This window comes from Parus major, chromosome 9 (assembly GCF_001522545.3).
Source record: "Parus major isolate Abel chromosome 9, Parus_major1.1, whole genome shotgun sequence".
NCBI classification, from domain to species: domain Eukaryota; kingdom Metazoa; phylum Chordata; class Aves; order Passeriformes; family Paridae; genus Parus; species Parus major.
The window spans coordinates 18,191,121-18,217,796 of record NC_031778.1 but is presented as its reverse complement, the minus strand read 5'-3'; the positions used below and the strand labels follow the sequence as shown (position 1 = coordinate 18,217,796).

Sequence of the window (26,676 nt, the reverse complement as noted above, 5' to 3'; positions counted from 1 at the left end):
CATCTTGGAATAAAGCTATGGGATAATTTTTAATGGTGCAGAATCTAGTATTTACTGTCCTATGCCTTAATAACTAAATAACTTGCTATATTGTAGTAGCTAATCATTTCCACTATTTCGAGATACTATTTCAGATTATATCAAAGGATCTAAGAGAAGAATTTGACAGGCATCAGTAAATTTAGACACATGATTCATCTCTCTCAGATGGGTTGGTACTGTCCCTGAGGTGTTTTTATAAAGAGAGGAACTAAGGCATAGAGAGCCTCAAAGAAGAGGACTGTATTTACAGGCACAGTGAACCTTGTGTCCAGTGAGACTCATTATTCAAACACCTTGGGATCCCAATAGAAGATCTTTGGTGTATGCCAAGCTGACAACACACCAATAAATATTGGTATGAAATGTTGATTTACTGTTTATTTGCTAACCCTGTGGTCTGTATGAAATAACTTCCAACATGACACTAAAGCTTTGTGTTCAAGACAGAGGGGTTAATAAGAAAATACTGAAGTCCAAACATAGAGAAGAAGAATTTTTAGAATTGTTTTGGAGATGATATTCTGGTGTTTGCTGGTAGTTTTGTATTGGTATCATAGATCTCCTTTAATATGATTTTTCTGGTTATGTATATAAAAGTACATATATAAATAAAAGCTTGCTTTTCTAAAATGCACTTAGAATTTTAGCCTTAGTGATTACCCCTAGTGAAGATACAGCTATTGATTTTCTGGGGACAAGAGTACTCTTATTATGTAGAGGTGACAGTCCTACAGATTTTCATAACAACACAAAATTATTTTTCCATTATAGGTCTGGTAGGAAGGGAGAATGGAAATTTTTTTGCAGTCTCTTTCTGTGACCTTCCAAATGATTCTGTTTAATCCTACATTTATCTGCCTGAAGCATTAGTCATACAAGTTGCCTATTTAGAAAAGTTCTTTACTTTCTCTATATACAAATGATCTAAACTTCATGTGAAAACAGATTTTGATTGATTTCTCTAGTTCATTCTTAAATCTACCATTGGAGATTAGTCACAAAGTTAAAGCCACATTTTCCAAGTAACTATGGCCATAGAGCTGAGTATGTTCCAAAGTACTCAGGTTGGAAAAGCTTCCTTACACAACTAACTTTATTTCCCACAAGGCTCACATTATCTTCCCAGTTCTACACGAAAACTTTATTCTTTAAATACATTTCATATTCTAGATAAAGCGAGAAATCCTTCAAGACACTTGCACTTCAGATTGCTGTACTGATAAAATATATAGGGATTTATTTTAAGAAGTTCCAGTCAGAATGGTGCATCCTCTGCAGTGTGAACTGCAGCAGTTGTGGCCTTGCCCACTCATTGCCACGAGCTCGATGTGCAGATCGATGCCAACAACCAGAAAGTTCCCCCAGCTGCAGACTGGCAAAGAGAGTTCTCTGCTCAGTGGCAAAGGGAGTTCTCTGCTCACTGGCAAAGAGAGTTCTCTGCTCACTGGCAAAGAGAGTTCTCTGCTCAGTGGCAAAGAGAGTTCTCTGCTCAGTCTTGGCGCGTTTGAAAAGACGGTTGTCTTCCTTCTGGCATCTGCCCATTCTAATTTTTCCTTAGTGCTTAGAGCACAATATATACAGATCCACAGCTTCAAGTGAAAAGATAAAAGGTCATGTTCATGGCAGGGTGCTCAAGTTATTTTGTTGGAGCCATTGGAAATTTGTTCTTTCTTTCCACTGCGTAGTCACTGTTTGATGTATTGGTGTCTCTCACTCTGAATTAACTCCAGCTCACAGCCACTCCATACAGAAAGCATCTTAGACACTGTTTTTTGTGGGAGGTGATGGAGTGAAAAGGGAGTATAAGTATTTAAAAGAACATGTACTATTGCTCAGTAAAGTGGTTTAACATCTGTATTTTCTTAACTCACACACAGCCATGAGTAGTTAGCTCTGAGTTACACAGAACAGCCTGGCAGAATCCAACAAGTCTGACACACTGGAAATCAAAATACCTCAAAGGCTGTCTGGGCTATTAACATATCCCGTTCAGTTTCTGTGAAAACTCTTCAGCATAACCTGGTATGCTGAGCTGTCAAAATGTTATTTAAATAACACTGATGTAGGAGACAGGCCTCCCTTAAGCAAAACACCTGGCACACAGTAGCTATTGATAAAGCTTTTATTTTATCATCTGGCCATTCAATTTCCAGTATTTTTAACCGTAATTTCACCCTTAATTGTAACAAAGTAAGCTTCAAAAAGAGATTGTCTCTCCCTGGGAATTTCCAGGTAACAGCTGACGCTGTTCTCCATGCAGAGCTGCTCCTGTGACCCCCAGCTGGAGCTGGTCACGGGGCAGGACACAGACTGTGCCCAGTGGGACACTCTGGGAAGAGCTGTGCTGCCAAAGCCAAGGGTCAAGCATTAAGGAACTTCTCCATCAGCTTCCAACAATGGCTCAACAGGCACAGAAGGAACATTTCTGTCAGTACTTAGGGGACCCAGGTGAGCCTTAAATCAGCTAAATGTGACATTAATGCCACATCCCAGTGGATCCAGTCTGCCCTGTCAGTGAACTGGCCAGAATTCTTGTTTGGGGCTTCACTGCTGGCATTCCCAGCTGAGGGGATCCGAGAGGATTTGCTCACACAGTGAACAGAATGATGTGTCTTGATTAGGGCTCATTTGAATAGCTTTGTTTTGAGTAAATACAGCTGCAAGGGAAAGGTGCAGGCACACAATCTTGTCGGTGAATTATTAAGTATCAATTTTTGCTACTGGATACATACAAATAAAGTACTTGGGAGAAAAAAAGTTATTGGTCAAAATGTTAGGAATTCAAGGTAAGGCACGGCTTGGGCTAAGTCAGGCTGACAGCATCCAGGCAGAGATTCATTGCACTAAGGTCTGCTGAATCTGCTCTAAATAAAACAAGTAGGCTTTGCTTCATAAACAAGTGGATTCATCTACTGAGTCCTTGAAGAGGGATTTTTTTTGCCTTTGTATTTTCATGAAGATATAATAAAAACATCCCTTAAGTCCTAATCCAGCATTAAAAATATATGGTAGATGTATTTAGGTTTGAATTAATGACACTGAATAACTTCTGTGAAGGGAAGTAAATATCATACTGTCTGAAATATATAAGCTTCTGAAATACAGTATTTCCTAGCTGATTAGTCCAAATAAATATTCAAGCGTTTAGTAATGTACTTTTCAGGCAAGGTCAGTCTATTTCTGTTTTATGTGAACACAAAACATTTCCAAATCAGTGCACTTCATTTTGGTATTAGTTTCACAAAAATGACTACTTTCTATGCCAAGAAATGAGAAGGGAATTAACCCAAGACATTGGTGTCTTCATTGAGTTAACAGGGTAGAAATGAATCCAGAGGGTGCAACTGGAAAGCATGAAACATTGTTTTAAGTGCTGGGAGTATTGGCTTGGTCATCATAGATAAAGCAGGGGTGGTGGGTGATATTGTATGTAACGTCCACAGAAAACAGGGAAACGATAAGTTGGTAGTGGAGTCAATGCTTCTGCTATTCTGACCTGTGTTTATCATTACCTTGATTTACCAGCACAGAGCAACTTCCCCCTTTCAGCCTCCCTCTGGTCTTTTCTTGGCTTCTCTCCTGGAGAGAGGATTGTCTCCAACTGTAGTCTGTTCAGTGTCTTTAAATATTGATTATTCTTCTTCCCAAATCAGGACACATGCTAACCTACTTCTTTCACTGACAAGTACAAACTTCCTTGTCTTTTGCTTCCATTCTTAGTGTGGGTAAAAATGGTTCTTCCATGTTTTGTGACTGGTTGAATAACCTTATTACCTTTTCATGTATAAGAGAGGAGTTAATTATCTGTAGCCTTGTCCACATCACTGCTTGTGAGAATTGTTTCCAGCCTTAGAGACTGTCAGTCCCTGTTGTGTTAATTGGACTGTAAAAGCTCTCATTGCCAGGAACTTTCTGAGAAAATGCTAAAATAGATGGATCAAAACTACCTCAGAGGAGGTAGGACTACATTTTTCCTGCTGTAATATAGAGATACACACTCCTGATATACATGTGAATAGATTTTAAATTTTCTCTGCAGAGCAGCCCTCCTGTTCATGTGACCCAGCTGTTTTCTAAGATCAGAGTTGATCAGAATTCCCTCCCACAAGACTAGAGGTGAAATCCTGGTTCCTCCAGAGGCAATGGACACTTTTACACTGTAAGATCATTTTGAGGCTGCTGATGCCTTGAGGGTTTTTCCTCCAACTCCTCCAACTGCCACTTTTGTCCACTGTAAGTGAACTGGAAAACTGAGCTGGGAACAAGAAGGCACTTTTGACTGATTCTTTCGTGTGCTTAGTTACACAGTTTCTGAGTTAGCTGCACGCTTCATAGCTATAAATGTAATTTCAAGCCTTTCCATTACAATACAGCTCACCTGAGAATTGTAAAAATATTATCTGCTTTATTATATTACTCTAAGGTAGTTTCTAATTTGTATTTCTCACGTATTTTGTGTGTGTATGAAAGAAGTATTTTGTAGATGCTAAGAATACTTTGAACAGTCTGAAGAATTACTGCAGGAGTATTTGAGCAAGTGACTGTAGATTCCCCATCACTTCAATCTTTAAGCTTAAAATAAATGCTTTTCCAGAGTATGTTCTGTCCAAATTCAAATGATGATCTTGAAGATCAATTGTGCCACGTGTGTGAAGTCCATCAGCCTGTATTATGTTACAGTTCATACAATAGGTCAAGAAATGGATCCTTCCAGCCTCAAAATCTGTCAAGGTGTTAGAACACAAATTTTTTTCTAACTTCAAGTGTACTCCAAATGTCAAAAACATTTGCTAGTTTTGCTATGAGTTGTGCACCTGAGTGTATGTTTATTTATAGCTTTTCATTTGGAACAATGTTGTAATTCAATAGGAGCTTCTGCCTTCTGCTGCAGTTTTGTCTCCAGCTGCCCACTATATATTTGTAGATAGGTGAAAAACCACTAAAAGTTTCTGAATGATCAGCTTAATTTTTCATTTTTCCAGTAGGCTGAGGTTCTAGATTAGCTAATATGTCTTAATTTCCCTTACAGCTGTTAAATTAGATTAGAATTTAATTTGGAACTATGTTGAGTTTTCTCCTTTCTCCTTTGGGACCAACCATATGGAAAATCATAAAATAAAACACCTTGCATGCAGCAATGAAAAAACTTTCAATAAAAAGGAAAGTATTGAAGCAACTTTACTAAGTGACTGGAATTGTTGAAATGAATTACAAGTGATATCTAAATGAAATTTTAGAAGAGAGTGTCTAGACCTACTGAAAAAGAACATGTTAACTGAAGCTCTACATCTCAGCAGAGTAGAGCAGAGTACCATTCTAATCAAAGAACAGTTAATTAATTTATTCTTCTACATGTCAAATGATTGACTAGAAAAGAAAACCCTCCATGAGGATGAATGGTATGAAATGGTATTTTTTTTTTTTTTTAAAGAGCAGAAATTTGCAGTGAGAGAAACTCAGATCTGCTCTAGTGAATAAACCACAAGTAAACAGGAAGTGGTGGCTGAGGGCTGGTTTATGGCACTCTTACTCCAAGAAAAATCTTACTCCATTAGCAGCACCACTAAATCCAGCAGTGCTACTTGTGCAAAAAGCTCATTTTTGTTCTTTTGTCACAATCCGACGCTACAGGAATATAGTTTGTAGACAGCGATGAAATGTTTTTCCATCGCTGCTCATCTGCACATTCATAATACATCAGAAATACCTTTTTTTTTTTAGCTCTGTATCTATTCTTGGCTATGAGGTTTTGATACAGAATTCACACAACATCCTGCATCCCTGATGTTTTGTTCCTACCCCAACTGTATCTGCCTGCATGTACCATTTCGTTATGTACATCTAAGCACTGACGTGGTCAAAAGGTTAATACGTTGCAGGGGAGGAGGAAAGGGTTCCCAAAAGGTTATGAGCCTCCCTAAGGACTTCACAGCAGCCATGATACCTATATTCCTTTTAGATGGTAATATTTGGCAACGCGCTCGCATGGTTAAATTATTATATATGCAATTTAAATTCCCCTAGTTTCCTCTCAAAGCCTCGCTGTTCTGAAGCAATCTACTGCTCGGTGACAGAAGATCCAGATCTCGCTGCTCAGCCTCTGAGTGTTTGGAAATGACCCTCTTTTTTTCAAAGGTGAGAAAACATTCTGATTCCTGCACCTTACAGTCTCTCCTGCAAGCTGCTCGTTTCTGACTCCCTTTTTTTGCATTTAGTCTCTTTAACACAAAATACAAAATCCTCTTAGCAATTTTTTCCCCCCAAACTTACCTTGCAGTATTTTGGTAGCATATTAGCTTGCACTGGACTTTCTTCCCTGGAGCCTGGCATCAGAGTCCAAATGAGGTCATTAATCTAAAAAAGTGGAGTGGTCTCATCCTACTAGCCCTGGTTCCGGAGGGCGCCGCGCTCGGTCCCGTTCCAGTGAGCTCTGCAGCCTGTGCTGAGAGCCAGGCTCGGGGCTTCCACAGCAGGACTGCTAATGGTCAGGAGTGCACAGCTTGAGCACTGCTGTGTCAGTAGCAGGAAGCTTTTACTGTGCCTGGGTTCCTGTCAGTGCTACTAATTCAATCATACATATGCAATAAATTCACATGAAAAATTAACAAACACCTAGCCAGCAGCAGTGCCCTCTGTTCATTCTTTTTTTTTTTCTAAAAAAGAGATGTAGCTTTCTCTTAAAATGATTGGATTTAATGGTTTCTTTATTTCAGTATTTTGTGAAAAAAAATTCTTTTATTCCTTAATAGCTTCTCAATAATAATCCATGCTTTTATTCCTAATATCTTCCATCAGATTCTCTTCTAATTACATCTGTATCATCCCATGAACTAAAAGGACTGTGCAGATGTTGGGGTGGGGTATAGCTCAGCAGCTTGCAGTGATCTATTCCACTCAAGATCTATTTGATTTGATTCTATTTTCCATCTCTAAGATCCACTACAGATAATTTTTGGAATCATTAGTAGTAATAGCTCTAAAGGTAGTGCAGCCTAATGAGGTAAAAAGAACTCGGGACTCCTTTCTTCTCCTAAACAAGAATCCCTAGGGAACTGAGATCCAAGTATCACATCTTCCCTTATTACCTTTTTTGTGAGATTGGTGATGCTCCCTGGAGAATTGGTCTGGGATTCTACAAGCAGTAGCCTACAGCTCACACAGCCTAATGACAAAGAGCTGTGTTCAGAACTGAGAACAACTCTAAAGCAAAAACTCTGGTCTTTAACAGCAGGTTTTGTTGAAGCTGTCATTCCTAACACAGCTTGAGAAAAGAGGGTGAAGTGAATGTACACATCCTCTGCCCATGGGGCAGGCTGAGATTTATAGCAGCTGTTAAAGCAGCTGGTGACCACAGTGATATTCAGGATGCCTTTGGCATATTCCTTCTCCCATAGAAGTGCTCCAGCCCTTGGGGCCATGTATGTCAACTGCCAGACCCCTCTCACAGCTGCCTTTTGACACTGTAATAAACTAAAAATCACATAGGCAAGGATGTGTCCCAAGTCATACAAAGGAATTAATCTTAAATTCCAGTGTCCACCAAAGTGTTTCCTCTGAATGTAGTTATGGAGATTAAATTCTCTTAATTCTCTAGAAAATGCCTCCTCCTGAGGCCTTTAACTCTTTCATCAGTCTTTGAGGTTATCTCACTGTGTTCTTCAAAGTTTCCAGTTGATGTGTGTTAATTACCATGCTAAGATCCCTTCCATGCTCCAAGTAGTGTGCTCTGCTTTTTCTGACTGTCCCCCAATTTATGGCCTTTAACTTAGAGATATTCAAACTGGTTCTACTGCTTGGCATGAACTCTTCCGCTTCACAGCCTTTTCCAACTCTGTATCTTGAAAAGCCACTTTGAATATCTAGATCAATACAGCAGTTGGATTTTTACAATTGCTCAATACCAGTCTGTTCCTTGCCCTCTTATAATTATCATATTACATGTTATTAGACTTAGAAAAAAAAATAATCTTATTTTAGAAAAAATGCTAGGGGCAATACATTGTAATTTTTTCTGCATTATATATGAAAAACAGAGGAACCATAATAATCTTTCACTGTAAGCAATAGCAAATCCAGCAAGGTCAGCTTGTTCCTGAAGACTCTGCTGGAGTGGCCCAGTGCAGTAAACTGATTTGTGGAAATCAAGAGTGGCCTCACAGTGCTTTTCCACTGAATCTATTTCTTTTGTTGTGGATTTGGAGCATACAACAGTTATGAGGTAAAGCATTGAATGAATTGCACTACAGTTGATTAGCCAGACATAAATAGGATTAGACTGGGACATAGTGGTGCAAAAGAATTTGTTGTAGTTTCACAGAAGCAATGGATAAAATCACAGGGGGGTCCTGTGCTATCTGCAGAAACACGTGTTCAACCAGCTCCACTCCTAAAACTCTGACCCCTGGCTCAGAATGGGATTTTCCTTCTCCTCCTCCTCAGGCCCTGTGGTTGGGGTTCAATTGTGCCATCCTGCCTCCCTTTCCAGCTGTGCTGTTACTGGGCAGGATGCTCCTGACTGGACTTTGCTTCAGAGCTCCTCTGTTGTTTTGAGTTTTCCTTACCCATTCAGTGCTCTTCGTAACTGTGATACTGATCTGCTTCTCTTCCCTCCCATGAATTACTCTTCTGTCCATCTCCTATCAGCAATATCCCAGAAGGAAGAGATACATTTACTTGGCCAGGTTTGCATGTTTTGAAGAGAGCCCTCTCGAATTTGGGACTGCATTAATGGTATATATTTTCCAACTCCCCTAACTCAGTTACATGGAGTGCACTGAATCCTGTACCACGCAGTTACACTCCAATTTCTGAGTGAAATGTGGCAAAAAGTTAGGAATCAAATATAAAAGTTACTTTTAAGAAGACTTTTCATTTTTGTAAGAATAAAATAATACCTTAGTAATTAAAAACAAAGGTGCTCTCCACAACTGGATGGTATCTTTTAGCATACATGCTGCCATGGTTCTCTGCCAGTACTAAGTATTAATAAGAAAGTGACACAGGACAGAAATCAGCAATGGATTTCCTCTGGAAACTATGCTTCTCATATTTCACAAATTATTTTGGTGTCAATAAACACAAATTTTAGGGACTGCACAAAACTAAGCTGCAGAGAAACAAATGGTAACCAGATACACTAAATAATTGCTTCTCCTCTTAGATAGTGAGAACCTGTAAATATAAATCAGAGTACAATTAAATGTCATGTCTGTAATATATTTATTTTTCCTTCATGAAAATGATTTGAAGAGAAAAAGAATCATAAGTGCAGTTGAACTCTTAAGCAGTGATTCTGCTCCTTTTCAAGAAGTCAGCTATTAAGACTCAAAAAAAAAAAAAAGACAAATTTAAAATTGTCTTTAACTAGTAAACTTAAGAGTATTCTGTAAAGCATTTGCAGTTCTTTGATACATGTATATTTAATTGTCAGCTGAAGTGGGAATGATAGTTCAGACATCATCTCTATGGTTTCAAAATAAAACATACACCAGAATGTGTTATATAAGTTTTTACCTGTAGATGAGTGTAAATGTTTCTATTGTACTCCTTGCTGTCCAAAAGAATATGCAGTTGATAGCAACTACCTTCTTGTCTGAAATTCTAGATGGGGTTTTAATTTTTAGAACTGTTGTTTTAGCAAGAAAGATCAGAAATCAAAGACAGCCTGTTGGCAGTGATATATTGAAAGCACCATGCAGACACCATAGCTGAAAAATAATGTTGGTTGTTTATTGTCTATTAGTGTAAGCCAAGAATTCTATTTCCTTGTGAACAGAGCTGTATAAAAGTCACTAAAAACCTTATTAGTTTTGTATTTGCAGAGATGGGAACGCTTTGTACATAGGTTTCAGCCATTTGCTAAATTCAGGTTTGATATTTGTGGTCTCTGTAGTCTGTGTCTATCATCTCTGGTTGGCCACATCAGCAGCATCTACTCTCTAATTGTGCAAATGACTCACAGGATGGAACTGTGTGTGCATCGAGCATGTTTGTGTGCATGAAGGAATAGTAAATACTTGCTTGTAAATTCACATAAAATTGCCTTATTTGGTGCTTAGCAAATACACAGAAACTATATGCAACTACCTGAATATAGAGTTTTTCTGTGATGACTAATGAATCTGGGTTAATAATTTGGAGTTATTCAACTTTTTATTTCTGGTATTTGTCAGTGACTACTTGAGAAAAAGGCAGTGGAATTTGCTTTGACAAATATAAAACACTTTGGAAATAGACATTCATTTTTTGTGTAATGGCAGGAAAAAATACTTATTCCCCTGCTTGGTAAATTTAGTGATATGCTTTTATATATCTTTTTGTAGCCAATATCCAGTGATCTCACCTATTTGGAAACTCTTTTGCTGGTGTGAATCTTGAAATTTTAAGGTCTGAGTAGCAAGTGCTCAGTAGACTACAGCACAGAACTGATAATGACTGAGAGCTGCAAGTCTGTAATGATATTATCAGCTTGTGATGGAGTGCTCAGGGACATCTGTCTCCCTGATACATTGTGGGATGCAAATCACAGATATGAGATGGGACAGGAACTCCAGAAATCAGATCCCGAGGTACTTTTATGAGCCTGAATTAATCCAGAAATAATTTTCTGACTCAGTACAGGGACGGAGCACTGACTCTAAGATGTGATCCCTCCCAAAAGAACAGTCCAAAGTGAGTTCAGTAGTTTTTCCTGACTAGGACTGCAAAACTGAAAACTGAGTTCTCTTATTTAAGACCACATGCTCTAAATAATAATTAACAATTAAGAATGCATTTGTTTCTGGAGCTCAGGAGAGAAAAGTGAGCTGGTGGTAGTACAGAAAAAGAGCTTAGTCCTGGCTCAGCCAATGTCAGGGAAAATATCCCTACTGGTTCTGATGGGTTCTAGTTTATATCCTCATTCACACAACATTTGATTATTAAAATACATTTAAGCCTCCTGTTACACAATGTTGACACAGCTGGTGATTTCCAGCTCTCAATGCCCACTTGCAGGAACATGAATATGAGATGGTGAAAGGCTTCAGTGTCTCTAATGTGAACCAATGAGTTTAGCTGTATGGGGGAAATACATTTCCTCTGATTGTAAAGGTTTTAGATGAAGCAAAAACATGAGTTCAGCTGAGTGGGAGACTTGATAAGAAAGCTGGCAGAGAGAATATTCAAACTTTAAAGCTCAGCTCTACTCAAAAAGATGTTTTGGACTTGGCAAAGTGGCACAAATTTGTCACTGCCTGTGTGGGCCTCTTAGCAGGAGGTTACTCAAGCTGTGAAGACAGTCAAGCCCTCTGCAGCTGTAACTGGAAAACTTTTGACTTCTTGAAGTTGAGTATTTTGGTCTTTCTGAACAAGAGTTGGAGTGTGTTTCTGCTGAAGTCACAGAAATTTGAGAAGGTAATTTCTGAAAGACTTCTGAAGACAACTTCAAAGGGGTGACTGAGAGGGGACCTCATTAATTTGTATAAATATCTAAAGGGAGGGGGTCAAGAGGACAGAACTGGCTTTTCTTAGTGGTGCCAAACAATAAAAAAGGAGGTAATGGGCAGAAACTGATGCACAGAAAGTTCCACCTGAATATGAGAAAGAACTTTCCTGTGTAGTGACTGCGCACTGGAACAGATTGACTGGAGGGGATGTGGAGTCTCCCTCACTGGAGGTACCCCAGAACCATCTGGACACAATCCTACAGTGTGTGCTCTCAGATGACCCTGCTGAAGCAGGATGTTGGACCACATGATCCACTGTGGCCCACTCCCACCTGAACCATTCTGTGATTTTGTTAAGACAAGGAAGGTGTTGTCCCTGCACTGAAGTTCAGTCTTCTGTCTCAAAAGCAGCATGTCATACCAAATCTCCCAGCAACTGATTGTGCTTCATCTTAAAGTAATTAATTTTTTTGCTTCCACTATTCCAATTGGAAGGCTACTGGAAAGTCTTGATTGCTCTAATGATCAGAAACTTTCTTCTAATTTCCAACCTAAATTTATTCACAGCTGGTTAATATCCATTTGTTTCTGTGCCAGTTTTGTTCTTAGCTAATTTAGGTTTTTCCATATCTGGTGTTTATCTCCCTGATGCATTTACATGCTGTGATTATGGTCCTGCTGAGCTGTCATTCTGCTCAATGAAGTAAGCCAAAATCTTTTGGTCTCTTGTAAGATAGAGTTTCCCTTCTCCTTGATCATCCTTCTTTGGACCTGTTTCCATGCCTCTCTTCTGTACTTCTTTCTCAACTGAAAATCTGCTACTGGCATTGTCAGCTGGCACTGATATTTTCCTGACTATTCTGGAAAGAACTCTTCTAAAACTAGATCTGCATCTGTCTTTTTTATGGATGTATTTTATCGACAACTTACAGCCATTACGTATGTGCAAGTCGTTCTTCACAGTAATTTCTAAATCACAGTCCATGGCTTAGGGTAGGCTTTTTGTTATTGATGATCAGCACTGTTAAATGAAATTGTATTTTTATTGTTGAAGTACAGAGGGGTTGCTCTGTGTAGTGACTGAAGCTCAGCAGTAGCGAATGTTTCCCAATATTGACGATGTTTTCCAGCACTGAGTAAAATCAAAAAGCGCCGTCACCATTTTCCTGTTTCTGGTACATTTATGGATGAAACATCAGAAACAACCACTTCCAACAGTGATCCACAAAAACCTTCCCTATTAAACTTTCCTCAGTCTGACAGTCCTTCCTTTAGTGCCCTATTTTTCATTTCCTTGTGAATGAGTTTCCTGCCTTCTTTACAGATTTACTGCTATTCTTTACTTTCTCCAGCTTCAATAATAATTTCTTTTGTAACACCGTAACAAATGCTTACCAAAGATCCTATAGATCAAGTCAGTTATACCTCCCTTGCCTAAAACCCCAATTACTATAACAGAAAACACTGTTGCATTAGTCTGACATTATGTTTTCCTGAAAAATTCAAATACCATTTTTTCTTTTTTTTTTCTTTTTTTTTTTTTTTTTTATAATCTAGTTTGTTTAGTGTTCCTTGAAGTCTGTTCCTGAAAACTTTGAGGATTACAGAGAGCCATATGGGTATCTGGGCTGTCAGTTGTCTTACCGTTTTTCTCACCTTATCTTAAATCTGGTATATTTTCTGTTGTTCTGTTCACATTCATAACTAGACTATAACATATTTTCAACTAAGTCTCCAATTTAATTAACACATTTTTAGTAACTGAAGAATTCATACCCTCTTGAACATTTTGGTTTTGCACCGTAAATTAGGTTATCCATAATACAGATGCCACTTTGAGTATGTTTTGTTTTTTCTCCCTTTTTTTGGTAACAAAAAAATTCCCAATGATTGTTTTAATATACTTTAATATATTTCTAAGATCAAAATTAGCTTTACTTTAGGCAGCTTGTATTTTTCCTTCTGCCTGTGAGGAACTATCTCCATTCCTTGTGTGTTCTCCCTACTCTGTGTTAAGGCATAACCTCAACAATTTAACAATTGAAAATAATAGTTGTGAAACTTCTGAAAAAAATTTTGCTCATTTTCTTTGGGTCCAGGCTCTTAATACAACCAACACCTTTTGTTTTCTGTCTTTCCTGAACAGCATGTAATCCTTTCTTGCGAGTGCTACAAGGATTATTGTTCTTTCACTATTCCCATGTAGTATCTAGCTGTCTTCTAATAATTACAAATCCTTTTGTTTGCACAGGTTCAGGCAATCCTATGCATCCCTTCCAGCTGTATGTAACTTGACACCTTGTGTACATTACCTGGACTGGGTAGAGTGGTAATATCAACAATGTTTTCTACTGTTGAGAACCAAACCAGCACTCACTTCCTAGTTTCCATATTTTTGCATTTTTTTTCTCTGTTGTACATCATAATTTTCCCCCTTTCTTTTATGTAACATTCTTTCTTGTGTTCCTTTTTCAAAGCCTTCTTAAAATTGTCCTGGTTCTTAAAAGGAGTGTTAGACAACAAATAGCAAAGGATGAAAGATGTCATCTACATCTCAAGCCTGCAACTGGAAAATTATATTCCTTGTTAAACTTCCATGAATGACAGCAGAAATAATCTGTCACTTTGATGAGACACATGTCAAGCTGTATTTTTTATTTCATTAATATTTTCTGTCACATTTCTATCATAACTCCTATGACAATGGTGTCCAAGGCCATATTGAGGACTAAGGTCATCTCCTACCTAGCATAAATAATATGAATCTGTTCTTTTGTTTAAAATATGATGTCTTTTTTCAGATTTTATGAATAGTAATCTGACAGATTACTAACAATTCAAAATGTGATGTTTACTCTCAGTTTTACATAATACTCAGAAATACTCAAAAAAGCTTCTATTTATTATATCTTTGTTTATTCCTACATTAATATTACCAAAATTGACCACAGGAAATTCTGTGAAGTTAAACTCTAATATTCAGCATTGCTTATTAAGAACCATATTTCTGTATTTCAGGCTAGGCTTAAATGGGCAAGTATTTCCCCTCAACTGATTTTTAATTAACAGTGAATAAGAGTTTCTGGACCTTTTACTGATACACCTACTAGTCAGAAAATGCTGGATTTGAAAACACATTTTGTGACAGCTTTCCTGCCCCTATTCAGGAAATGCTGTATTTATTGCTCGACACTATTGGAACCCCACTGGTGACATTGGGAAGACAGAAATGAATGTGAAAAAGGCTTGGAAGCAAATTACTCTGTTTTTTATAACACTGTAATTTCAAATTAGATTCACTGATATAAAGGTTAAGATTCAGCTGGCTCTAATGTTGGGGAGGCAAATTTTAAAGTTTGTTTCCTCAGCTTTGAAGTCTATAAAGCCAAATGACTGATAGTAAGTGCATGTGAAAATAATTCTGAAGGCCTCATTTTTAAATGTCAGTGGACAAGAGCATCTGAATTTCTTTTATGTATCTCATAACAGCAAATGAAGTCATAATGTATTCAAGAAAGGTAATTTGTCTGAATTCATTGCACAGCACCTTCCTTATCACACATGCTCTTCTTGTTGTTCTAAATGCATAGATGTTATTTTGTTCTAAATGCATATTTTATTGAAAAATGCTGTCCAAAAGTGTCGGTAACTTGAATTCAACATCCATATTGGGATAAGAGGTGTAAAAAGGAAATGATATGAAAAGAACACATTCCCAGAAGAGAGCAGACTGCTCTAAGAGAAGTGAACATGAAGCAGTAGAGTGTTCCACATTTTACAGAGAAACTCACAAAGACTATGGTTCTTTTCCTGTAGGGATTGCCAAAATAGAGAAGCATGTGAGAAAAGTGAATTTATGGGCACAGGTCTGCCCTGCAAATGTTGTAGATAAAATTCAGGTGGTTTTTTTTTTTTAAAGCTGGCTATTTCCTTCCTCGTGACAGTCCCCTATTGCCTCCTAATCCTCACAGAGTTTGTGAAGAGGGAGATCTGCTGGTGACCAAATTTTTCACCATCAATTCACCTCCTTCTACTCGTGGCAGTGTGTAGAACTTTGCTGTAGGACACTTTTGTTTTGTGGCCAAGTGCTGCAGAGAGGGGACTCAGCCCCTGCTGCACACAGCAGTCGCAGCCTGGTGAGCTGGCTGGAAGGAAAACACAGCACAAATGTGGCAGGAGGCAAAACATCTCATGAAAGCCTTCAAACCCGAGCAAGGAGCAGAAAATTGAAGTTTGGTATGAAATGTTTTGTTTTGAGAGGAACTGCAGTAATGCTGACACATGACTAATTGTGCAGACTTTGGGAAAATCACATTCAGGGGCTAACATTAAACATTGGGTTGTGATTTGTATTTCTGGGCATGGGTAAACTGATGAGACATGGATTTTTTTCTCCATTACGTATAATGAGTTTCACTTACTTGGTATTTTAGAATTTACTTTATTTATATGCAAATAAACCACTGGAAGTAAAACTCATGTACCAATGACTCAGAACTTCAAAAGCCTGAGAGCAGAGCAATGAAATATTAGACTGTTTATAATAATTCTAACCTGGCAGAAAAATTTGCTGAATTTGGTCTTTATGATTCTTAGCCATTTTATTAGAAATATTACTGGACAATGATGAAAATCCATAGCTATAGAAAGCCACCTCCTAGTTTACATGCCATGACACTGATTAGGAAGACAAATGCTTCTCCCAGTTTTGCAGCATCACCTATTTCTGAAACAGACTATGCAAAATTAGATTCTGTGATACAAACAACTTCTATGTACTTTGTGTGCTGAGCAGATTAATTCTAAGTACTAATTCAATGCTTTCACCTTTTTCATTTTCAACATTTGCAAAAAGAGTAGCAAATTAAGCTGGATAGACAATTTTAAATGGACCTGCTTTGTACCTCAATACCTTTTTTTAAACCTTGCTTAGAAACAAGATTATTATAAATTACAAAATATTCTACACCAAAGTTATGAGACTGCATTTCCTAAAGTCTACATTTCTGTATTAATTATTTTTTCCATCCTTTCATGCCCCTTGTTCTATCAGGACAATTCATCCTGAAACAGCTGGTGGACTTTATCCCAGCTTTTTATCCTCCTCCTTTGCTTAGTAAACTGTGACAACAGTGGTAGATTAAAGAAATAAAGTACAGCATGGTTCCTGAGTAAACAGTGCCTCTTTGGTGAAAGTTATATACTGGGTTTAGACTAACATTTATATTAATATATGACAGAGACTACGCTAGGGAATGTTGTTTTTCTATGTTTGGAATGAATTTAATTCCAGACTAGAGGGGTGGATCTTTAGTTAGTTAGTAAAAGTTCTTCCTAATTTACATCCAGTAAAAATACAGCATGAGCCAAGAATTTCTGAGCCTTTGCAAGATTTTCTACTAGGCTCTCATAAAGCTGCTCAACAGCTTCAAGGGATGCTTTTTTTTACCAGCACTGCAAAAGCTCACAATTTTTACAGTTTAGGTCTGCGCCTTCACCAAATGCAATTTATCATCTACTTTCTTTGAATGAACCTCATTCTATGAAAGTGAGCTCATCAGCTTTACCTTTTTTCAGTTTACAAGCAGTTCATGATCTGCTGTTCAAAACTTTGTAAGAACTGCTACTGAAATACTGGAAAATATCAAGGCAAAATGGACAACATGCCACCATACAGACTACGCTAGTATTGTGGATACTTTTAGAAAAGAGTTATAATAATAAAATATTATCAGTTTATCATAACGTAATTTTACCTAGGCTAGGAGTTATGATTCATAGACACCACTAGAGATCAGTTAGGATTCCAGCCATGTGCCCAGATTTTTAAAATTTTGTAGCTTAAAGTTATTAAGTTTATGTTGGTACAAACAGCTGAGCAGAGATTCAATTTTGTGTTGAATCAAATTTTGTGTTGTGCATATTTTTTGTGGGCCATTTCATTAATGTAAAAATGCACATCTCTTTTTTGATTATTATTCATAGCTGTTTAATAGCTTGGGGTTTATTTATTTTAGGTAGCAGTGTAACCAGCACTAATATTACAGTATTTTTAATAGGTTTTTAAGTAAACCAAAATGGGATTTGCTGTTGCAGTAAATACTGAGGCTGTTCTGCTTCCCTTTCCTCAGTGAGTTAGCTGTGTCTTAAATGTTGAGAAATCAGTGCAAAAATGCTTTTTATAAAATATTTAGCTATGCTTTTTCAGGCCCACTAAAACATGTGGAGCTCTTGAAGTGCCTTCTTGCAAGAATTTTCATGTACACATACTTATTTTTTTTGTAGACCCACTACAATCATATAGGTGTGTGTTCAGCAACTGAAATCATTATGAAATGTGAATTATTAATATGGATCATTTAATGCAAATAGGAAATGCCAATGGTACAATGTTAAATATCACAACACAAGAATTAAACTGATTGCTTATGCAATTAAAAGTTTAGGAGACAAACTATCTAATCTGGAACTCGGCCAAGGCATTGTGACTAACAAGCCTGCTCTTGCAAAAAAGTGCCAGAGGATCTCTGATACCCCTGTGTGGTCAAGATTTCTGCTTTGTCTAAATTAAGCCATCTTGAAACATAACACTGCCATATATAAAATTCCATGCCAACATTTGGCAAAGCGCTTCTCCTGTTCAGGCATTTGTGCTGGGGAAGGCTGACTAAATACAGAATCAGGGCAAACAGTTTTGAAAGCATTTATTTTGAATTTCAGAGGAAGCCAAATGCTGTGCAAATCCTATTCTGTGACTGAAATTTGCCCCCTGTTCATTTATAGAACTTTCATAAAAGTCAACAGGAAGACTGGTACCAGGTCCATAATATACTATAAAAACTTTAAAACATCTTATAGTTGGTTGTTAAAATGACAGCAATTTCAGAGCAGTGATTGGGGGTTGAACTCACTTATGTTCTGCTTCCATCTGGTCTGCTACAGTTTTGTTGAAGATGGAAAACAGCACACACAGGATTGCACACATTATCCTAAGAGACAAATAGTCCCTTTCACCTGTACAGTTTAACATTTAGGCTTGGCTCTTTTGCCTCATCTGTGAATCCCAGGGTGTGCTCCTGTATCCATCAGGTTCCATCCTGCCAGAGCCTACATCTACTGAATTAAACAGGACTTCTTACATAACTGAGGTTGTACATTTGTGGGCAAACAAGCTGTGCTGAAGTCCTGAACTCCTCTTTCTCATGCAGAAGCCTCACCCCCAGCCCAGGAGGGGCAGCAGGTGCCTCAGGACCCACGGCAGTCCCTGCTCTGCTTCGCGCGGTCACTGCGCAAACCCAACCGGTCACTAAACACAGAGAAATCAAATGCTTAAGCTCATTAGGATGGTGAAACAGTTTTGAAAGAGCTCCTGTGGCACTGGACTCCTCTGCATCCTAGTGCTGGTCATGGTGCTGGCTCTGTGGAAAGCCACTTCTCCTGGTGTTTTACCTGAAAGCATGTGGAGCACAAGTGGTGACAAAAGCCAATCCTACAGAAAGGCACCTGGAAATGTGAAGGCAGGACACACCTTCTTTTTAGATATTTTAAACTGCCTTTGGAGTTTTAGCTTAGGACCTCTCTAGTTGTTTCTGTGTTGTGAGGTTTCACTTAGAAAGCAGTAAGAAATCTAAACTTAAAATCTAAAGAAAATCTAAATCTTAGAAAATCTAAACTTAAGTCTTTGGAATAAACTGTCATTTTCTGGCTTTTGGGAAAAAAAAAAACCACCCAACAAACCTAATCTGTGCTATAAACAAAAATTTAATAGATACACACATTATGACCTGATGTGGTAAAATACTTTCGGTGCTGGACTTCAGCAGAGCTTAAATGCAAAGTACATTTCATCTACACTTGAACAATTTCCTGAGCTTACTCAGAAATTTCCCACTGAAGCTGATAATGATTGATGCTTCTTCAAGATAGGTAACTTCCCAATCTCTGTAATTATGCTTATTACCTTGCCACCATTGTTAAGGTTCTTCCCTTTTAGAATTATTCCAAGAATTAGCTGAGTTACAGTAGATTATGAGTGAAACATGGGTTCTGCAAACATATTTTAAAATAAGTGGACTGTGGAACCAATTCTGCAGATTTTACTTTTACATCTGAGAGAACAGAACAGTAAGAAAAAAGGAAAATGATTACTGGAATTCTAAATCTGATCCTACATTTGATCCCGATAACTTCAGAAGAGCTATTGCTTTAAAGAGTGTAGGATCAAGCATTATATATTGGCCCATCATTTTGCATTTGGAGGTACCCAGGTAGCGTAGTTTACCCAGCTAAACATCCCACCTTCTCTTCAAGAAGATTAAGTTCTATTAAGGGCTCAGTGTTTTAAAAATGATATTATTTTTGCTTAGAAGTTCAGAGTGCTGACTTATGTGTCTGACTTGATCCACCCAAATAGGGATGGGTTTATGGTTCACCTTATTTTAGATTAACAGGTAACTGCAAATCGTTCTTCATAACTTAGTAGAAGTCTTAGAAGTCTTGGGTAGTAAGAAAGGACCTATAATGCTTAAAATGTGCTGACATTTTTCTTAGCGTGAGGTTTGATAATGTATTTGTATAGTAACTTAGTTTATGTTCAACATGGTTTAATCAACATTACAGTAGATCATTTCATTAGAAAGAAATTAGGTTTTTATTGTCTTTGCCTGACTCACTTAAAGGCTCTAATTAAGGAGATACTAAACAAGAAAATCTCTCCTAAGGCTTTAGGCTTTGTAGATGTTATCTGAAGCTCATTAATGCTTCCTGTTAGGACAAAAATATATTCAAAAGTTTGGATGATGAACTGAGGTGGGCTTTTGTTTTTAAAAATGCCAAGTGTACTCATAAGTAATAGTATTTTTACTTCAGCAAACCTTTTAAGAGAATTTGATTAGAATTTAATTATATTTGAGCTAGAAAAATAAAAGTACTTTGAAAGAAAAAAATTAAAGTACACCAGTCACAACATATTTGCATGTTTTGACCTTATTTCCTATTCCCATATTTATTATCTCCTATATTCCTTAAATCAAACTATTGTGAGTTTGATTAGAATGTTTTAATGACTCAGAAAATGAATCTTAAGGTGAAACACCTTAAGATTCCATTAGATTTCCTTTTATAAACTGCTGTACATCTGTTGAAATCTTGCAAGATGTAACTCACAGCAAAGAACTTCTGCCTTCTTCAGGATGTAAATACCTATTTGGCAATGTCCCATTCAGCAGCATTGTTTATAGGATTGGTTTTGTGTCTTAACCTTATTATCAGAAATAAACAATAATAAGCATACTTCCTCCATTGATTACATCTCTTGCTAGAACCTGTTTGCTCTCCTATTACAAGCAGGATTATGACACATTATTTATCACTGCTGCGACCAGATAACACAAACATGAAAGAGGAACCGGTATCATTCAGTTCTGGAAGGCAGTGCTGAATCAGAGTCCTCTCCTAACTCATCTGTTCCGTGCACAGCCCCAGCTCTGGCCATTCAGGCAGTGTTTAAATGCTGTGCAGAGTCACAGCGAGCAGAAGTGGTCAGCTCGCACCTCCTGGGGCTGCAGTTCCTCCCTGAACAGCCTCAGTGCTAACACCACCACACCAAAGCTGGTGCCACTGGGTGTGATAACAGCATTTGAACATTCCTGCCAGTGAACACCGAGACAGACTGGGTCCAAAGCAAAGGAATTAATCTGGAAGATCAATGTAAACCTTTACTCCACTTTGTTACCTCCTCCTTCAAAACAGACTTGGCTTTCCAAGGAAGAGCCATGTGAAGGAGAGCGGGAGTCAAGGTTAAAGCCATCAGGTCCAAGGCAGTAGAATGTTTTTGTCAGGGATGGGTGTATTCTGCCAAGGCAACATAGATCAGTAGGATCATGAGACAAGATTTCTGCCTAAAATCTTGAAGTCTCTTCGCCATGTGTTTGAATTCATTCTACAAAGTCATTCCGTGGCTTAGCAAAATCAATCCTCATCCCGTGTCGGGAGGGAAGAATAGAAATCCATCACCTTTAAACACAACACACTGAGCAAATCGACAGTTTTAGTGTGATGTGAAATCTTTGCAGATTTTACAAAGCAAGCACTCTGTCTTTTCCCTTATTGTTTGCCCTTCACTTGACATAGAGGAAGAGATGCATCAAGAGGATGGCAGGAGACATGTGTCACTTAAAGCATGCCGTAACAATGTTTGCCCTGGAATACTCCCTTGAATCTGTTTGAACAAGCAGGCATCATACGTGGAAAAATACACCGAGAACTTCACCTAGTTACAAAGTTGACAGAACCCCTTTGCCATCCTCCCCCCACGAGCATGGCCAGCCCCGGGCACGCCGCTCCCTTTGGCCCCGGAGTGCCACGGTCACACCGCACCGGGTCACTTGTTGCACGGTGCCAGGGTGGCATCTCCCCTTTGGCTCAGCCCACCGCAACTTGCCGGAGCCGCGTTTGAGCGGAGCCCGCTCGGAGCTGCCGGCGTGCCGCCCGCGTACCTGCATGTGTCCCTGGTACATCCTGCCGTGGCTGCTCCGCTGCCCCTCCGGCCGGCAGGGTGGCTGTGCGCTGTGCTGGGGGCACCGCTCCCGGCTGCTCGACTACAAGAAAGACAAAAAAAAAAAAAAAAAAAAAAAGCCTAACCCTGAACGAGCTATTTTTGGCTAAAGCTCCGTTTGTCCTGGCAGCTCCCGTACTGGTTTCAGTAACCCAGAGCTGTTTGCCGCCCTCCTCTCTCCTCGCTGCCTCTGTTTCCCCCCGCGAGGCGGTGCCGGCGCTGCCCAGGAGCCGCTGCTCAGGGGTGCTGGGCAGGCGGGCGGACCCGGGCAGGGCTGCGGGGCGGCCGGGCGGGGAGAGCCGCGGGGCGGAGCGGGGCCGCCGCTGCTGCCGGGCCTCGCCCGCCCGCCCGCGCCGCGCCTCGTCCCGCTGCAGCCGCCCCGGCCTGGCGGCCCCGGCCGCCCTCCCCCGCCTCCCGCCGGCAGCCCCGGCCTCCTTCCCGCCCCCCTTCCCTCCTTCTCCTTCCTTCTCTCCTCCCTTCTTCCCTCCCTCCCTCCGCAGGGGCAGCGCGCAGCATCCAGGGAACGCGCGGAGCCCCGCGGTCACCGGGCGGAGCCCCCGGCATCCCGCTGGAGCTGCGCTTCCCCGGCCCCACCGCCCCGCCAGGGCTGGCGGCTCCCACTGCAGACATTAAAGGAAAAAAAAATACAAAACAGCCCGAAAAAAACCCCAAAACAATCCCTACTAAGCCTAACAGCAAAAATCGGAACGTCCCGGAACCAGGACTCGGCAGAACCTGAATGTGGCCCACGGAGCCTCCGCGGGTCGCGAGTTTCGCCTCCCCGCGGGAGCGGAGCGCAGGGAGCGGCTCCGGCGCATCCCGGCCCTGGGCGCTGCTGCGGAGCGGGAGCGGCGGCGCTCCCGGCCGAGATTAACCGGGTTTCGCAAAAGGATCGGGCCGGGCCCTACCTTGTGCTCTGCGTATGAAGAGCGAACGTGATCTATTGTGATTCCCAGAAAATAGCAGGAGGCTCTCGTTCTGGCTTGGTAGTATCGCTTAGTAGCGTTTTTCAACGCTTGCCAAAGACACTGTTATATAGGCAAAAATCTGGCACCGGCCCGTACGTGCAAAATTCTGACCTTGTAAACTGGCACAACAGGCCTGGCTAAATCCTGCAGGAGACACCTGCATCATCTTGGATCCAGATTTTTTCTCTACTTCGCCACCTCAAACCTGAAACTCCCAATCTGCTAAAAGGAGCCGCAGCTTCAATTTCATCGTAAATTTCTGCCCTACCCAGTGTGTCTATATTCAGTAGCACAGAAAACCTCCAGCGCCTAGAATTTGCTAGATTGTGTAATTTCTTGGCTCTGAGCTCTCAAGTTTCACTATTAAACTACACAAAACTTTATGATGCTTCTGATAGACCAGAGCAATCCAACCTGAAGAATGCTCCTGTACTAGAGCAATGCAAAATAGATTTCTTATCCCTGAAACCAGCACATTTGTATCATCATAGCTCTCATTTCAGCTGACTAAAAAAGCCTTTTTGAAGTGTTCCCATTCAGCTAAAAAAATGAGTTTTTGGAGAACACGAGTTCGTAAAGTCTTCAGTGATGGCATAAGCAAAATCTATCCAATTATTTTTTTTTTTCACTTAGGCTTAAGAGTTTTATCTTTTAGATAGATAGCAAAAGTGACAGTTCTCTTACATCCAGTGAATATGCATCCAGTTCCCTGAGATTTTCAGAGCAGCCGAGGAGTTTAGCCATGTATTGGTGATAAAAGGAAATAAGAAATGAATATTTTTTGTCTAAATCCCTTAAGCTGCTTTGAAAACCTCAATTAAGAGCTGATGAGCTTAAAATACATCTTTTTGGGGATTGGAATCTTTATGGGATTTTCTGTACATGTTAGACATATATTACTGTAAAACTTCACAAAGGGTGACTGCACTTAGGTGAAAATACCAGATTTGAATGACTGTAGTTTCACTTAAAATACAAAATATGGAGAACATATTTTTCAGATGTGAGTATTTGGCTGCCTTTGTGCTCAATTGATAACTTCAGGTCTAGGTGAAAAAAAAACAAGACCTAGTTATACTTGGAGCCCTGATGTCTTTGCTGTTTGTTGAGATTTATTAGACTATTTAGCTTTTAGTAATCTTGAAGCTGCAATTTTTCACTCTGACTACAGTAGATCCAGAGTGTCCATTCCTGTGTCAGTGTGCAGGTTTTCTGTAGTAGCAGAATGTTTCTAAAGCACTTGAAAATATCTTCTTATTACTGTTTTTTATTGTTATTGTTGTTTTACGTCTGAGGCTCTTGTGTTTTTCTCGGGGGGAAAACTGGGGGACGTTTGTCAATGCCAGTGTGTAGCAATATCTCTTTTTACTAAATCTAAGTATATGCATTGTGATTTAATTTTTGCATTGTGGTTTAATTTTTTCCTACAGGGTATGAAAATCACACTTACAATAGAAGAGTTATTAATTTAGCAATGGTTATTCATGCTATGTTATTTGTAAGTGAGGGACAAACACTGGTAGAATTTGTCAGGATCCATATGCTAGAGATTAACAGTGTAGTGTGTTACAGGCATTTTTCCCAATGCATCTGAAGCAGGTGCATTCATTGCACAATTTGTTGATGTGATGGCATATTGATGTCACACTTTGGCAGGATTTGAACCCAGCAAAGCCAGACAGATCCAGCTTTTGCCTTTTTCCTTACCAGGGGCTAAATCGTTTGTCAGTGGTTGGGAAGAAAGCTGGCAGAGCAGCAGAGCAGAGATGGGGGAGATGTGTGCAGGGACAGAGGGGCTGGCAGGGGCTCCTGCTTGGAGCTGTTCAGATATGGTCCAGCCCAAGCCACGCTCACTGCTCTGCTTCCACAGGTGTAAACCCTGCCTTGGCTCTTGCTCCTCACCAGAACAAGCTTCAGTGAGATTGTTTCTCTCCCCATCTAGCCCTAATCTAGAATCAGTGCATGATCTTTATTGCTCAGTTATACTGCAGTTTAAAAAATGCAGTGCTGGGTGGCACAGAAAGCATTAATGTGCAATTCTGTACCATACATATGAAGGCAAGCTCTTTACAGCTTAGAAACAGGTGAGTGCCAGGATTCATGATTTTCTCTGACTCTGCTCTGTTTATGAATGTGAAAATCTGTTTTGGTACAGGGCATAGATAATTTCACAAGGTTCACTTGCTTAAAATGCTTTGAAAACATTTTTCTTTTGTGGCCCCTTTTGGTCTGTCTGTGTAGCTGCATTAATATTTGAACCAGTCATGTCTATGTGCTATGATCTCTCAAAGCTTTGTTGTTTGTTATGGCAAAAATGGAAAAAATCATGGTAGAAAATATGAAAGTCATAATGTTTGTTAAGAAAAAGAAAAGTCACCATATGGCTCAACAGATTTTAATTAATATTAAATTGCCAGGGGAAATTTTGAAGGAAGTCAAATAAAAATCCTTTATTTTACAAATAAATGCTCAGATTTTGTTTTTGAATACATTGCTGGGGCAACTGGGACTATTGGGAAGGCTGAAGACAGTAATAGGAGTGCAGGGGCATTCTCAGAAATACAAAGTGCACAGGGTGATTTTGGAGAAGCTGGCAGCTACCTAGTTACTGTCAAAACCCTGACACTTAACTACCCTTGAGAGGTGGTAGATATTTCATTCCTTTAGACCTTTCTGATATTTATGTCATCCTGTAAACTTTAAAAAATACTCTTAAATCAGTGACTGTGAAACTGCACAAGCCCATTTATATAGATTCCAAGTTAATAACACTTATTCTAACATTCTTCATTAACAGGCAGGGTCTGTTACTTCCATGCCAAGAAACCACATGGCAAGGGTAAGTCACATTTTTTATTAGGAAAATCTTGTACTGATAAACAAGCCTGCACGTTTCATGTAGAAAAGTGAAAATATCCTTGATGTGTTGTGTGCAACGAAGTGTTCAAAGGAAGAGTTTTAAATGCAAATTAAGGGGGATAAGTTTATAGCATTGGAGACTTGGAGGGGCCACTTTGGGGAACTTTTACCTCTGGAACTTCAGGTTTCTGTATCATCACTCAAGGGTGCTGCTCTGATCTCTCTGAATCTCTGGGGGTTTCTCATGTGTGACAACAGATTGTGTTGCCAGCATCCAACAGTAGCACATGTTTGGTCATAAAGAAACAGATTTACTGCTTTGTTCAATAATAGATTAATGTTTTGGTGCATATACGTTGTATAAAACATCAGTCTATTAGCTCATGTAACCATGGAGATAAGCAATTTGCATACATGGAAACTCTTTGGGTTCATTTATGCCTAGTGCCTATATTTTATTAAGAAACAGATCTTTACAAACATTATCATTAATAAATATTTTCATTAATGCTATTTTCTGCTAACACAGAATAATTGGCCTAATTTGTGAAAACATGGAGCTGATTAAAAATTAACTACTGAATATAACCTATCTTTTTCTTAGACTCAAGTGAGGTTGCAGAAAACTATCAAAATTAATATATTAATAGTGTTAAACTTTATCAATAACATGCAATTAGGATTTGTAATATTGTTAGTTCTGACAGATTCTAATTACTCTTTATACTTTGTTTTCTAATGGCAGCTATAAGGTATGAAAGGTACAATCACACATTAGTGAAAGTGCTAATTATATTATGTGTATTTACACATTCCTTTCCTGTGC

General features: G+C 39.2%; 1 protein-coding gene across 9 annotated transcripts in view; it reads right to left on the bottom strand.

Moving 5' to 3' along the window:
• The window catches only part of PEX5L (peroxisomal biogenesis factor 5 like), a 107,253-nt gene extending 84,156 nt beyond the window's left edge, over window positions 1–23,097 (bottom strand). For 7 of the 9 annotated variants that reach the window (XM_015637747.2, XM_015637750.2, XM_033516638.1 and 4 more), the window contains exon 1: window positions 21,965–22,311. In XM_015637747.2, coding sequence (XP_015493233.1) covers window positions 21,965–21,985 — 21 coding nt within the window. In that variant the 5' untranslated portion in view covers window positions 21,986–22,311. Of the gene's footprint in view, window positions 1–21,964; window positions 22,312–22,931 lie in introns of those variants that run through there. The other 2 variants (XM_015637743.3, XM_015637751.3) reach the window with 2 other exon arrangements.
• Between the last annotated feature and the right edge of the window lie 3,579 nt (window positions 23,098–26,676).